The sequence below is a fragment of the Odocoileus virginianus genome, chromosome 6, assembly GCF_023699985.2.
Source record: "Odocoileus virginianus isolate 20LAN1187 ecotype Illinois chromosome 6, Ovbor_1.2, whole genome shotgun sequence".
Lineage (NCBI taxonomy): Eukaryota > Metazoa > Chordata > Mammalia > Artiodactyla > Cervidae > Odocoileus > Odocoileus virginianus.
The window spans coordinates 55742057-55758035 of NC_069679.1; the positions used below are offsets into that span (position 1 = coordinate 55742057).

The 15979-nt window shown below is 39.2% G+C and overlaps 1 protein-coding gene across 1 annotated transcript in view; it reads right to left on the minus strand.

The window, feature by feature from the left end:
- ATG14 (autophagy related 14) overlaps positions 1 to 14208 on the minus strand; it is a 40944-nt gene extending 26736 nt beyond the window's left edge. The window contains exons 1-3 of the mRNA XM_070469386.1: positions 13958 to 14208; positions 2028 to 2090; positions 652 to 694 (exon numbers count right to left, since the gene is read on the minus strand). Coding sequence (XP_070325487.1) covers positions 652 to 694; positions 2028 to 2090; positions 13958 to 14178 — 327 coding nt within the window. The 5' untranslated portion in view covers positions 14179 to 14208. The remainder of the gene's footprint in view (positions 1 to 651; positions 695 to 2027; positions 2091 to 13957) is intronic.
- Between the last annotated feature and the right edge of the window lie 1771 nt (positions 14209 to 15979).

Genomic DNA, 15979 nt, shown 5'->3' on the forward strand with positions numbered 1-15979 from the left:
TTTCTTAGGAGGAAAACTGCTGGATGTATATACACCACATATGCACTACGAAAGCAACAAACTACCACCAAGCTGTCCCTCAAACAAAGATGCCAGTATGCACTTCCAGCAACAGTGAATAAAACTGTAATAAATCAAACTCCTTATTTCCATATGTTGTTATCATTTTGTCCCAGTTTATATTCATCTTGCCAGGGTCCTCAACAGATACAATTTTTAAACGTTTATGCAGTGTATCAAATGTTTCACTTTATGGATTATAAAGGTCTGCTCACCTTCAGATTATATAAACACTCTTCCATATTTTCTTTTACTATTTTAGCTTATTTTTCAATTAACCCATCTAGAAAGTATATGTTCATGATGAGTAATTTTTTTTTAAAAAGAGCATCTAACTGTTCTTGTATATTTCTGTCAGCATCAGACCTCATAATTATTCATTATGGTGGTTCCATAATTAACTGCCAATACCCTGTTTTTGGTATCTAAATGAAATATGTGAGAAGCCTGCCCTAGAAATACATTCACAGAGAACTGCCAAAAAATGATCACAAATAAATTTAAGTTCAAAATCATTTTTTAAGTTCTGCCAATTTAAAAACATGTAACCTCAAGTGTAAAGAGTATTATTTAAATACTTCTTGTTCTTACCAATTGATCTGTCATCCATTTTCCTTCCATAGCTTTTAATACTCTGTATGGAGAACAGATAAAGGAAATAAGCTCTTAAAATAATAAAATTGGTAAAGATCAAAAATGCAAAATCAACAACTTTTTAAAACAAGGCCTTAGAAAACTCTAGATACACCAGAGTGGGGTGTAAGTATTTAAAAATGTTTTCCAAATCCCCTGCTTTCTGCAATTTTTTTTCTCACCTGCTTCCTTTTGCACTTTTAGTATGGCTCAGAGCCTTTCTGTAAATACAATATACTTCCATAACAGCCATCGCCTTTGCTCTCCATCATAATCAATAATTTCCATCAGTCGTAAGTAATAATAATGAGACCCTGATGTTGGAAAAGATTGAAGGCAAGAGGAGAAGGAGGTGACAGAGGATGAAATGGTCAGATGGCATCACCGACTTGATGGACATGAGTTTGAGCAAACTCTGGGAGATAATTAGGGCAGAGAAGCCTGGTGAGCTGTAGTCTATGGGATCACAAACAATTGAACACAACTTAGCGATCCAACAACAACATAAGATAATTCATGATCCAAAATGCTATTGTCAGTTCCCCCACTTTAAAATGGCACAAGTCAGTGCAGGCTAAAATTTGTTCTATAGAATGAAGTGTTCTACAGGGAAAAAGTTAAGTTTCTATGATAGAGTAAAGTCAGAGAAATGATGGAGTAAAATAAATCCAAGCACGTTTCTCTAATGCAGGGCATCTCTGAAGAGTCAATCTGCTCATAAATGTGTTAATCATGTCTGGGGTATGGATGGAGAACGGTGACTGGACCAACTGGGGACAAAAGGTCCTACAGGACAATTCCCAAATCCAGGGTATAAGAGATCTGTCAGGGGTGCTTGCTAATACTCAAGATTCCTGGGCTCCCCCTCAGATTCCTATCGAATCAGAATTATCTGAGGATATTTTCCAAGAATCTACATTTTTAACCAGAACACCAAGTTAATTTAATCTTAAGTAGATGATCTGCAGACCACACTTTGCAAAACCTTCATAGAGAAGAAGAACAAAGAGAAGCAATAATGTCCTACATGAGTCACCACCACTAGTGTAATATGCTTTCTGTACTGGACCCATTTACCAGGGTCAGCTCTCTGATTCACCCGTTCAGTCACTGTGCCTGCTATTAATCAGGCCCCATGTCTGATCCCACTGTTCTCCAGAAACTCGACAATCTCTTCTTTTGGTTTCTCCCAGATACAGGGCTCTTCACATGTTGAGACCTGTATCCTAAATTCAATAAATCAGCAACCCATATATCTGTGTACCACAGCATTGAAATAAACCATGTAGTGACCAGATAAACCCCACAAATTAGAAAGCAAAATGAAAACTCACTCTTTTTGAAATTCTTCTTGCTTGCTCTTAAGCTGGCTTAATCTTTCCTTCTTGTCTATAAACCTGGAAGAAAAAAATGCAGCATTTTATTTAAATGTTCATTTTTTTTTTCAGGCAAATAAGATTATGCAAATTCCTGAGAGCCAATCATTTCTGCAGACTCATCCGGAAATGTCACTGTCCCGAACACATCTTCTTGATGGGATGCACGCGGCTGCCCACCATTTTACTTAAAACTAGGCTACTTAAAACTAGGTTCATATTCTCAGCTTTAAAACTCTTTCATGGATTTATAAAATATATCTATAGGTTTCTTCACACCTAGGTTAAATTATCTTCCGAAACAGGCAAATCAGAGCACTAAAGCGAGTTTGAATCCAAGGAAACTGAGGCTTCCATTATAAGTAATTGTAATTATTAAACTTAACTGAACCTTGCTCTCATCTCTAAATCGGTGCCTCAGTTCAGTTCAGTCGCTCAGTTGTGTCCGACTCTGCGACCTCATGGACTGCAGCACGCCAGGCCTCCTTATCCATCACTAACTCCCGGAGTTTACTCAAACTCATGTCCATTGAGTCGGTGATGCCATCCAACCATCTTATCCTCTGTCATCCACTTCTCCTCCCACCTTCAATCTTTCCCAGCATCAGGGTCTTTTCACATGAGTCAGTTCTTTGCATCAGGTGGCCAAAGGACTGGAGTTTCAGCTTCAGCATCAGTCCTTCCAATAAATATTCAGGACTGATTTCCTTTAGGATTGACTGGTTGCATCTCCTTGCTGTCCAAGGGACTCTGAACTTTTCTCCAACACCACAGGTAAAAAGCATCAATTCTGTGGTGCTCAGCTTTCTTTACTGTCCAACTCTCACATTCATACATGACTACTGGAAAAACCATAGCTTTGACTAGACGGACCTTTGCTGGCAAAGTGATGTCCAATTTTTTCTCACTAAATTTATCGCTAGTCATTATGGCTAGCAAGTCACTATTAATAAAGTTACCAAAAGAAAAGATTATCACATCACAGATCATTTTTTATATTTGTCAGTATTCTACCCTTATTCTTATTTTCTTCCTGCTACCTTAACAGGAATTTAGTTTGCTTTTTTATTTTTTGGAGTGTAAGGTAGAAACTTTAATCATCAAATTTAAGCCTCTCCTTAAGTTGCAAATTTCCACCAAAGTATTGCTTAAAGCTAAACCCTTAACATTTTTGCAAATGCTGTATTTTATCATTTAGTTTGAAATTTCTAATTTTCCATAAAATTCCCTCTGATCAAGAATTTATTTATAAGTGTATCACTCAATTTCCAGATATACCAGCTTTTTAGGTAACTTACTGTTATTTTTCTACTTTAACTCTGACGTGGTCCCAGAATATATGAGATTTCAATCTTGTGATTTGAGACTGTCTTATGGCCTTGCATATGATGCGCTTTACCTTGGTGAAAGTTCCATGTGCACTTGAAAAAATGTATATTTTATAGTTCCTAGGTACAGAGTTCTATAAGCGTCAACCAGCTGAAGGTGGCAAGCAGTGATATTCAAATCTTCTAGATCTGTGCTGTTCAACACGGCAGCCATCAGGCATATGTGGCTACTGAGTACCTAAAATGTGACCATAATGGCCCTAAAAATCTCTTCCTTAAAATAATAGTAAAATAATCTCTTCCTTAAAATAAGAAAATTTTAAAAAAATGTATGAGTAATATCACGCAACAGACTGGTTCAAACTGGGAAAGGAGTACGTCAAAGCTGTATATTGTCACTCTGCTTATTTAACTTACGTGCAAAGTGCATCATGCGAAATGAGGGACTGGATGAAGCACAAGTTGGAATCAAGATTTCTGGGAGAAGTATCAATAACCTCAGACATGCAGATGACACCACCCTTGTGGCAGAAAACAACGAAGAATTAAAGACGAAAGTGAAAGAGGAGAGTGAAAAAGTTGGCTTAAAACTCAACATTTGGAAAACTAAGATCATGGCATCTGGTATCATCACTTCATGCCAAATAGATGGGGAAACAATGGAAACAGTGACAGACTTCATTTTGGGGGGCTCCAAAATCACTGCAGATGGTGACTGCAGTCGTGAAATTAAAAGACTCTTGCTCCTTAGAAGAAAAGCTATTACCAACCTGAACAGCATGTTAAAAAGCAGAGACATTACTATGCCGACAAATGTCCATCTAGTCAAAGTTATGGTTTTTCCAGTGGTCATGTATGGATGTGAGAGTTGGACCATAAGGAAAGCTGAGCGCCAAAGAATTGATGCTTTTGAACTGTGGTGTTGGAGAAGACTCTTGGGAATCCCTTGGACTGCAAGGAGATCAAACCAGTCAACCCTAAAGGAAATCAGTCCTGAATATTTATTGGAAGGACTGATTCTGAAGTTGAAACTCCAATCCTTTGGCCACCTGATACAAAGAACTGACTCATGTGAAAAGACCCTGATGTTGGGAAAGACTGAAGGCAGGAGGAGAAGGGGATGACAGAGGATGAGATGGCTGGATGGCAACACCAACTTGACAGACATCAGTTTGAGCAACCTCCAGGAGTTGGTGATGGACAGGGCAGCCAGTGCTGCAGTCCATGGGGTTGCAGAGAGTCGGACATGACTGAGCGACTGAACTGAACTGAATATCATGCAATGATTTTGAATTGAGCTAACAGTGGCTTATTAACTACTTTCAAAGAAATAAAGGTAATGTTACCCACCATGGTAACATGGTATGGAGTCCAGAATTAGGCTTTTGGCTATCTCCTGATTTCCCAGTCTAAATGAAAACAATTCAACAGAACCATAACATAAAACCAGAACCATATCAGCCCTAAAATCTCTTCCTTAAAATAATAATAATAAAAAAAAAATAATCCAGACACAGAAGTCTAACACACTATTTTTATAGTCCCACATCTGAAATATCCCCAGATATCTACTTCTAAATGGAAGGGATAAAATGCCCTAATTATGACTCTGCCATTTCATAGTCATTGAAAATGTACCACATGTATTAAACAAAAAAGCAAATCAGACAATATTATATGTGATAGAATTATATACTTAAGCGGCTAAATTAAAATTAAATTAAAAATTCACTTTCTCTGTGACACTGTCACATTTCAACAGCTACATATGGCTGGAGGCCACTTTACTGGATGCACAGATATGGAGCATCATTGCACAGAATTCTACTGGGTAGTATTGCAATGGCCAGTGAGGTGGTAACTACAGGAAACATTAGAAAACTCAGAAACCAATGCAGAAAGTGGACAAATTCATAGGTTCACCAAATAATTTATCAGGCATTTACTATGTGCCCACAACTTACTACAGAGCATTTTACAGAATGTTAAGAAACATAATTATTCATTTTCTCCAACTGGCTGTATACTAGACATAGTACTTGTTATATGCTTCCATTTCCTTATATTGAAAATGAGAAACAAATGTGGTATTTGCTTCTCCCTTACTGAGGTAAAGCGTGATTCATGCTCTTGGTAACCTGAAAGGAGATGACAAACTCACAAGATTCATCAACCTGTGTAAACAAAGGACTGACATAAAAGAGAAAATCCTGCTTTCAAAGGCTATAAAAGTGCTCCTTTCAGATCTGTTGTAAAGATGCCACTTTGCATTAAAACAAATTGGGATGATGACACTGTCCAGCTTTATATCAGGCTGGCTAGTTCTCCTGGGTTGTTAGAAACAAACCCAAACTTAAAACATGAAAATACAGATGACAGCAGGAATAACAAACAGAAGATAGCAATTCTTCCTGTACCGAACACTTCATGAGTAATGTCATTCTTCATGAAGGAAATGAAAAAATAGGTAGTGTGAACAGAGCGAAAGAGCAGATGGTATCAAGGAATGTGCCTGGTCAGCAAGCCAACTGCTCACCAGCACCTCGTCCATTCTCTGCATTTTCCAATCCAGGACTCATGGAGATAGCTTAGGGAAGGAAAAAAAAAGAAAAAAGGAAAAGGGGGAAAAGCATATTTTATTTTATACACTGTCTTTCAAGCTGGGTTTATTACATAAAATGTTTTGTATCTTTTTCCACGTCAGAACATAAAGACGTATCTCATTATAGAATTTCACTGAATGGACATCATATAACTTATTCACAGCAACTCCTACTGATGAACACTGCCACTGCTTCCAAATTTTCACTACTATCAAAAATGTTAGAAATTAATATCTTGGTGCACAAATCTTTTAAGCTTTTAGGTTTCTCTACAAGAAATTCTTACAAATAAACTGCTAGGTCAAATATTTACATGCAAACCTTCGGCAGTTATCTTTAAATTTCTTCTGAAATCATTTCATATGATATTTACAACCCTACCAACCTGTTCTCATTCTCTCAGCACTACACATTTTATTCTTTACTAACCCGACTGGCTTCCCACTCCATTCCTTCAAAGATAGTTTACAATTCATTTATTTGCCTTTCTGCATTATTTCTTATTGGCTACTTTTCATTTGTTAGTCTATGACCTTTGTTCAGTTTTCTACAGATTTTTTAAAGGGTTATTAGGAAAACTAGCTATTTTCCTTTCATACATCTTGAAATTCTTTCTCAATTTGCTTAGTGAATACTTAATGATTCTCCTCTACAAAATTTCCAAAATCTTGTGCAGATACATTTGTCCATTTTCTTGTTGTTGCTGAATGGCTCTATAGTTTTGTATAGTTTTCTGAAAAGAATCTGCCAGTGAACCTGTACCATGCATCAGGGCTTTTAAACATTTTTTAAATATTTTCTTTCCCAATTAAAAAATGTCTTCTATGTTATTTACCAAATTCCTCCAGACTTGTATTTGCTTTCCTCCTCCCTAAAAAAGGATCCCCTTAAGTCGACTTTAAACAGTGCCCGTGTGATAGAGACTGGTGAGAACCAGGAGCAGGTGGTCACACACAGTCTGGTGCTATCAATCCAAGAGACGATACACAACCCCACTTAGATTCTGGAGTCACGTCTGCCCGAGGACGGGGTAGAGGTGGCCCTGCTAAGGGAAGGAAGGCATTACAGGCAGAGGAGATTCTGCTGTTTCACAAACTAAGAAGTTAATCTGTCCTGCCCCAGAGAACTTCACCACACCAGTGGGACAGCAGGGTGACGAGGATCAGTTACAAGTGTGACCGCATCACTCCACGCTGTGCCATGGCCACAGATCGTCCTGGGTGACTCAGCGGATCTGGCCACAAGCAGGACTGGTCACCTAAGTCTGTCCCCCGAGAGCAGAAAAGGATTATCAGGAATCCTACTACTGATTCTGTGCAGATGATCAATAACACTGTCAGACCGCCGACTACACCTTACTGAGCACTTACTTAGTGCCTTTTATAAAATAACGCATCCTTCCTTCTGCCTGCCCAGTCCTTTCCCTCATCCTAGTGGTTTACGTTCACTTTGTGCCTAGGGTTATGGCAACAGAAAAGTCCAAGAAACACTACTCCTGTATTTTAAGAAAGGCAAACCGAACAATCCCACACAACTTTCAAATATGCAACTGAGGGCCTTAAGAACTAGTCAACCCTTACATTCCTTGGGTTTCTTAAATCCTGAAAGGAGAAAATAAGCACTGACAGCTTTCAAATTAGAGGTGGGGAATGTCCCCCAGCTCCGATTTGGACACAGGTTTGGTGAAGAGTTGATGATTCTGGCTCTAAAATACGGCAGTGAGACTTATCAGGTAAGAAAGAGCACGAATTTTCCTGCAGAAGAGCACAGCGATCTCTATTACACAAGCAGGAATGGTTAGAGAACTAAGTATTCTTGAATTAGGATACTATTAATAACACACCAAAAATCACTAGCCTTCATATTTTTCTCCCTTAAGTTCTTTTAGGCATTCAAGGGTATGACGTTTACAGACAAATGCAATATGAAAAAACATAGTCCTTATCAGAATAGTTCTTCTAACTTATGTTAGAGTATTTAAAATATGAGAAAATACACAACTTTAACAATGCAGGTTTCATCAACTGTAAACACTACAGTACCACACGGTCTGAAGTTGATTCAATCTGTGGATGCAGAGCAACCGCAGATAAAAAGAGGGCTAACTATAAATTATAGGTGAATTAACCCCTGTTGTTCAAGGGTTAACTGTAGTAAAAACATACTCCACTGGCAGGAATGAAGGTTAAGTCATCAGTAGAAAGTACAAACAGAGCACTGTTTAGTTTCTTCACTTGTAAAATGAAAATAATGATTATCCTACTTGATTATAGGGATTAAATAAGATAAATGTGAAAGCATCAGGTACAGGCACTTCACATGCAATACAGGCTAGTTTCCCTTTTCTTCATTGCATGAGTGATTTTGCACTTAATCCTACAAATGTATTAAACTGAATATATACTAAATATATACATATGTATGTATGTATTTCAGATCTGGAGGCCAGTCAATGTAAGAATTAGCATAGCCCAGCAGTAAGTAAGGCACAACTACTCTGAGCTTCCTCATCTTAAAAACAGGTTAATAACTCATGGTTTTGTAGCAGGGAACAAATGAGACAATACTTGTGAAATCCTTCCAAATTCTGAAGGGTACACATAATGGTTAAGAGTAGCCAGTGATACTGATTGAAGCAAGAATTATACTTTCTTAGGAGATCCACATGTATTGTAAATACAATTAATAAGCTACATGGGATGGGAGCCGTGACCCTTCCTGAAAGAGATAACCAAAGAGTGGCAGGTTGATAAACTCTTGTCTCAAGATGGGGAGTCCAGGTACCTATGGAGCTTTTACTCTGCTGAGTGGGGTATAGAGATGTGGGTCCAGAACCGAATCCTCACGAAAACAAACTTTTATAAGCTAAGGACTGACAACTAGAAAGATACTGGAGGGGAACAGAAATGTCTCAAGAGGAGTTTTTAGGATGCATCTTCCTCTCAAAATCTTCAGTAACGTCTAAAATTTCTTGCTTGTCCCTCTATCCCACTTCTCAATTTGTCCAGTGCCCATATTTCTGTTTCATGGTAAAAATGTAGTCCTACATTCGTAAAACTCATCAGTGAAAGGAGTGCTGCATCATTCCTGATGCTGTGTACGTATGAAACCAATATCCATCTGCTCATAAAATGCCTTTCTTTTTGATCCACACTTTAAAATAACTGGTTTCTAAACCAGCATGTAGATGTTCCCAGGTATGCTCAGATTTTCCCCACTGTCTCATTCTTACACCCTATCATAAGCTGGTAAGCAATTTTTTCCAGTTTTGAGTGGAAAGATTATTTCAACTTGTCAGTTATCTATTGGGTAACAGTATTATTTCTAGTATCAGATAAATGTTTAATCCAGAAAACTACATTCCTGTTAAAAGACCTGCAATTTTAAAATGTTCTCTGGTACAAGATTCAAAGGAGATGGTGTTGAGAGTACTGCTTAAAATTATTCCTCTTCATCTCTTAAGGAAGCAAACAAGTCAAAAGACAGAAGGAAAAGCAGAGATGTGGGTACTGTCTCAGGACTGGGCCAAGGTGGGAGATGAGGAAAGGATAGTGCTGATGAGGGTACCAAGGTTATAAGGAAGTGTCCCACTGAACAATAGCCAAAAAAAAAGTAGCAAGTTCAAGTATTTTTCAATCTAACTGCCAAACTCATACTGTCCACAAAATTACATAAAGATGCATGTTCCCTTCTTAGAAGTCAAAAGCATTATTAGGATACACATTTATTCTTTAATATTGAATTTTCCTTGAACTGCTAAACCATTAGAATCTGTATATTTAGCTAGTCTATTAATGAAACCTGAAAAAAATACATCTACATTTATAGGAACTTTGATATGTACATCACATTCAAGATCCTTGCAGGCGTAGCTAATTTGGTTAACTTACTGAAAAGAACCAGGGAGTTAAACAAGGGTATTTAAATCATGCTGAAGCTTCCATATATTTCCAGGTGGTTTCCCACAGTCAGTGAGTTTCCTCATAAAGTAAGAGGGGTAAAAAAGGGTCTGAAAGTAAAGTACAGAATACAAAATTTTTCATAAGTACTGAAGACCAGAGAATATCTCACAATCAACCTTTGGCCCAAGATACTTAACGCTTATTAGTAGTCAGTGTAAATCCTCGAGAGCACAAACCTGCCTTTCTCTTATCTGCCGGAATATTTCACACCAATAACAGTACCTAACGAGCTCGGTAAGACTGATCTGGCCATCAAGACAGGGTCCTGGGTCTCAAGAGATTCTTGCATCCTACTACATGCTGGACACTGGTCAGGGAATGAAGGAAAACAAGCAAGCAAACTCCTCTTCTTTAGAAATACACACTTCAGAAAAGGGGATGACTGAAAGTGAAGTGAAGCTGTTATCCCTAAATCTTAACTTTATTTTTCATTTCTAAATTCTGAATGATCCTGGTATTTATTTTTCACTTTTCTGCTTGGTCTTAAAAAGAAATCCACTGTAACACATCCCTCTCCTGAAAATAATTCATATTTCAGTTTCTAAAATGGTCTTGCCTTTACCATTCCCTTCAACAATCTGCTTATTATGTTCCTCCCCAGCGCTGCACTAACCACCAGGATGGGACTGAACAAAAGCAGAATTCACTCCTGCGTGGAACTGCTGATACATTCTGGATGCAGTTACCTCTGCAGATAAGTGACACCACTTATCGCGCTTAATACCATGGAAGAAGTGAGTATTGTGACAGAAATGGGGGGAGAGATGGAAGTGGGGACCTACCTTAGTGAAGGTCAGGGAGAGTCTCGCTGAGGAAGTGACATTTAAGTTGAGACATGAAAGGTAAAATGCCAATCAGGAGGAACAGTGTTCCAGGCAGAGGGAATAGTAAGGAAAAAGGCCCATAGGTGGAAGAGTTCCATGTGTTTGCGGATGTGAGAGAAAGCCCAACTACTGAGCTGTGAACATGAGAAAATGTGGTGAGAGTTTACTTTTTGAGTCCTTAATACATGCTGGACATCATGTTAAGTAATTCAGTGCATGCTCTTATGTAATTACTACCAGTAATCTATGAAACTTCAAAATCACATAACAAGTGGTGGAGCTTGGATTCAAGTCAATGCAGCTTGAATCCAAAGATCACATTTTAAACTCAACCTTACAGCCAAAATTAGAAGGTAGGCAGTAGCCAGATCACATAGGGCTTAATATGAACAGTAAGAAGCTTGAATTTTATTTTCTATAAAGTGAAAAAACACTGAAAGGTTTAAGCAAAACAGTGACATTATCTGATTTACATTTCTACTGTGGCTGTTGTGTGAAGGCCAGAGGGTGGCTAGGGAAGAGCTGTAGGTGTAAAAGAAAGAAAACAAACTAGTGGCCACGAAAGAAATGATAGCAGTCTGGACTAGAAGTAGACAGATTCAAGATCTATTCTGAAGCAGATCAAACTATACCTGTCAATGATTTCGATACATGGAATAAGAAAAATAGGAAAAAGCTAGGACAACTTCCAGGTTTCTGGCTTAAGTAACAAATGGGTCAGGATGTGTAACAATGAAGTGGTTCAGGATGAGACTAAGTTTGGGAAGGAAGGGTAGATTGATCCAGTCATTCAACAAATCTTTATTAAGCTTCTACTATGAGGATATAGCAGAGTATAAAACTGTCTTGTTCTCGCAGAGCTAACATCAATGGAGTGAGAGGCAGTTAAATATGGAAAACAAGAAAGCAGGTTGAGTGGGGAAAAAAGCTTCTATTTTAATTGAATGAATAGTCAGAGTTTCTCTGTAAGGAACAGAGACCTAAGGAGTCAAAGAAAGTAGCCTGGAAGACTAGGAGAAAGGAGCTCCTGGAAGTCTGAATAAGGCTGAGGCAGGAGTGTTTTCAGTATGTCTGAGTACTGGCAAGGAGGCCATGATGTTTTGCAGAGTAAGAGAAAAGCAATAGGAGAACAATGAGGGAACAAACAATATAGAACTTCGGATAAAGACTTCGGCTTTTTCTTTTTTAAACTTTGGAAGATGTGAACAGAGAAATGGAAGGATGGTATTAATCTCTCTGCAATATGGGAAATTACACTATGAAGGAGAAAAGGTGAAAGCAGAGACTCCAGAGACAATAATCCTCAGGTGGACCAGACCAGGAGGTAGTGAAATGGCTGGGATTAGGATAGGTTTTGAATGGCAGATGGGATTTGTTGATGGGATAAGATATGGCAGCATTAATGCTGAGAGGAGTCAAGGAAGACCGGAAGGCTTTTTTTGCCTGTTCCAAAGAATTGGGTCATCATTTACTGGGTTGGGATGAGCATGAGAAGAATAGATTTATTATGGATAATCACGAATTCTGTTTGCCATATGAAGATGGAGATTCTCACTACAAATTTAAATACAAATAGAGCAGGCAGTTGTTTCCTCAATTTAACAAAGGCCTAGGTTGGAGAAACAAGTCTGGCAGTCTTCAACCTATAGATATTTAAATTATAGGAATGGATCTAGGAAAAAGTATAGAGAAGAGGATCTAGAACTGAACCCTTGAAAGACATTTCCATCTCATACCTAGTATTTTTATAATAAAACAACTGTTTTAATTCTTAAAGCTATTACTATTTAAATAGCTTAAAGCTATTTAATTCTTAAAGCTATTATATAATAAAACTGTTTTAATTCTTAAAGCTAAAACTACATCAGCAGTTTCTAAATTCATCAACTACATCAATGAGAAAACAGTGATGAACTAAAAGATTATATTATACAAATCTTTTCGAAAGGAAAAGTAATGAACTCCATTCATGATCAGAAGACTATCAGAAACTCAAAAACACTTCCAAATACAGATGTTATACAAACCAGTGGTTAAGTGCATGGCATATGGGTTCAGGCTGCCTGGAATTTAATTTTGGTCCTTACCCTTATTATTTGTGTGACCCAGGGCAAGATACTGTGCAGCTTCCTTAGCAGTAAATTAGGGATAATAACTTATTGGGTTGTTGTTAAGGCATTAATATCTGAACTTTTACACTAAAAAAATTAGCTGGCTTACTGTCACTAAGTTATTGAAACAAAAGTTGGGACTGAGAAACCTTGCAGCTAACCACACTCATTTTACAATTATTTAACCAAGGACTTGCTTTAGTCGCTAAGTTGGGTCTGACTCCTTTGTGACCCCATGGACTGTACCCCGCCAGGCTCTTCTGCCCATGGATTTCCCAGGCAATACTGGAGTGAGTTGCCATTTCCTTCTCCAGGGCATCTTCCCCACCCAGGGACTGAACCCAGGGCTCCTGCATTGGCAGGAGTATTCTTTACCACTGAGCCACCTGGAAAGCACAGGACTTGTAGGCCTCTTGTTTAAATTTCAAAACAGGGCCAAAATGTGTTCTTAAATTAAATTCTCCTAAGGGCTTGCAGCTCCCACTCCGTATTTTAAAACAGAGGAAACACATCCTCAAACTCCTTAGCATTCAAAACAATCTGCAAAAGGGAGAAACTGGCTAGATTAGTTCACACATTAGAGTAAGTATGTCTGATAACAAGATCCATCTGTGACACAAGCTACCAGGGCCCGAATCCCTCTTAACCAGTTATTTGATTCTCTTCTGGCCTCTTCTCTAGAAAATGAATGTTCTTTTGAAAATAAAGATTAAACCAAGCTTTTGCATGAGGCAGTAACAAAGTACCGAGAATCCAAACCTATGGCAATAATAGGAGAAGACCTCTCCACAGGCATCACCTATTCCTTTTCTCTAGTACCAGAAGCACCGTGAGGTCAGTCTCTTCCCGAGTGGGTTAGGAGGAAACTGCGACCTCTCCCGTCTTGGGCCTCCATCTCCGTCCCCATCCCCTGGGAGCAAAGCACCTGCGCAAAGGAGCTACCCTCGCTACCTCCTCCTCTTTTCGCTGGGCTCCGCGGCCCATACTCGGCTCCAGGCTCCAGCCTCCAAGCCGGTGGAGACACCCAAAGAAGACAATAGCGCAGTGGCGGCTGCCGTACCTTTCGCGGTCGCGGCCGTCGAAGTAGACGAAATCGCCGCTCTGGACGCACTTGGCGCAGGTCAGCCGCCGGCGGGTGGTGTTGCAGAGCGGGCAGCGCTCGACCGCCACGTACAGCCCCTCCGCGTCGTCCACAGAGTCTACCAGGTCTCTGGCGAGCGGTTGGGGCCCGCAGCCAGGAGCCTCCTGCGCCTGGGCTCCCTTCCCACTGGGAGACGCCATGATAGCCTGAGAGCAGAGCCAGTCACGTGGGATTTTGTTTTCAACCAGGTGCATCTTGGGTGAGGAGGAGGGGCCTGGGAGGGGCCTAGGGAGGCTCCCGGAGCTCGGCGGGAATCCCGCGAGCACCTCGCCCGACCTCGCCTACCCCTCAGCAGCAGCTGGGTAGGAATTAGGTTACGGAGGGGCGAGGCAGCGCAACCAAGTGTCATCAGCGTCTCCTTCACGTCCAGGCTACAAATTAACGCCACAGACTTGTGCAAGAGATAGTAATAAGTGCCCTCAGGATTGGGGAAAACAGATTGGGAATGCATAAGGGAATTTTTGTCATTCGCTGTGGGTAGTTACTAAATTTGGCTAAAACTACCGCAGAGTTAGATGAGGGAAGTGGGTCTCGGAGCGAAGTGGAATTTTGGCTCATGTGATTTTGGGGCAAATTCCTCACCTCTCCTGTGTTCACGTGGAGAAAGCTTCAGTGCCCACCCAACGTCTTGAGGATTAACAAATCAATCCGTTTAATAGTAATCTGATAGTACTTTGCCAATAATAACTAACCAGTGGAAACAACTGTACTGAACGTGTAAATCACAGTTGTACCTTTATGAAAAATAAATTTTAATGGCCAGCATTCCGCTTCTATTCTGGGCCATATTCTAAGAATTTCATTTAGGTAGTATTTTAACATAACTTGATTACTCCAAATTTCTTTCTGTGAGGATAAACAGGGTGGGTCAGAGGATTATATCAAAGTAATTGGTGTTTGAATATGCCTGTAAACTACAGAAGAAAAAAAAAAATTGGGCTCATAGGTCAAATGATCCAGACCAGTGACTCAAAAGGATTATTTTGGCAGGCTATAAATTAATGACTGCCTTAATTTCTCTCTTCAGCTAGGGCTTCTCTCCCGTTCCATACCCGCAAATTCATAACTGCCTACACTAAGCTTAAAGTAATGTACGGTGACCAATTCACTGTACAGAATTGGTCTGAAGCAATTCAGAAACAAAACTGAACTCTCCCTCTCCACAAACGTTTCCTTATTTTGTTGTTCAGTCGCCCAGTCGTGTCCCCAAGCCTCCCTGTCCTCATTTTAGTGAAGGACAATCCCCGCCCACAGGGGAACAAGGTCCAAGACTCCTATTAGCGCATCCCCCTCCCTGTTAATCTCCACTTCTCCATCAAATGCGCATGATTCCCACAAGCTAATTGGGTTTTGAAGCTTAGCTCTTTGCTCCAGCCTCTTAAGTCTTATTTGATCTATTTTAATACAATTACACAGGGTTATGAAGGTACAAAAAAAGCACAAAAATCCCTAAACTGTTTTCAAAATAGACTTTACACTAAACTTGAATGTTCCTGAAAGTTGAAGATTTATTTTTAGGGAGAGAGAAATACTCCTCTGATCATTTCAAACAAAAGGATATGTAATTCTTTAATTTTTCTTTAAGTTTTCAGACTTTAATGTTTCATTTGTATTCTGACAGGATCCGTCACAGGCCTGTACCTGCTGACCAGGATCATCTATTCAGTATTTAAAAAGGCAAAAAAAAAAAAAAGACAATAGACAATTTCTATCCTGTTTTATACAGATATTTTAAATTTCTATATATTGTTATGTATTTTTAGAGAACACATGTTCATGTACTACATCTTTAACAAGAACAAAGCATTAAATTTTAATGATGTTAGAATATCATTCTAGCAAGGCCTTAACTCTTCAAATTCTGAAATCAGATTACTTTTTCCATTTAAAAAATAATATACAACAGTCATTTCGAAAAAAAAGTGTCATTTCTTAGGCATG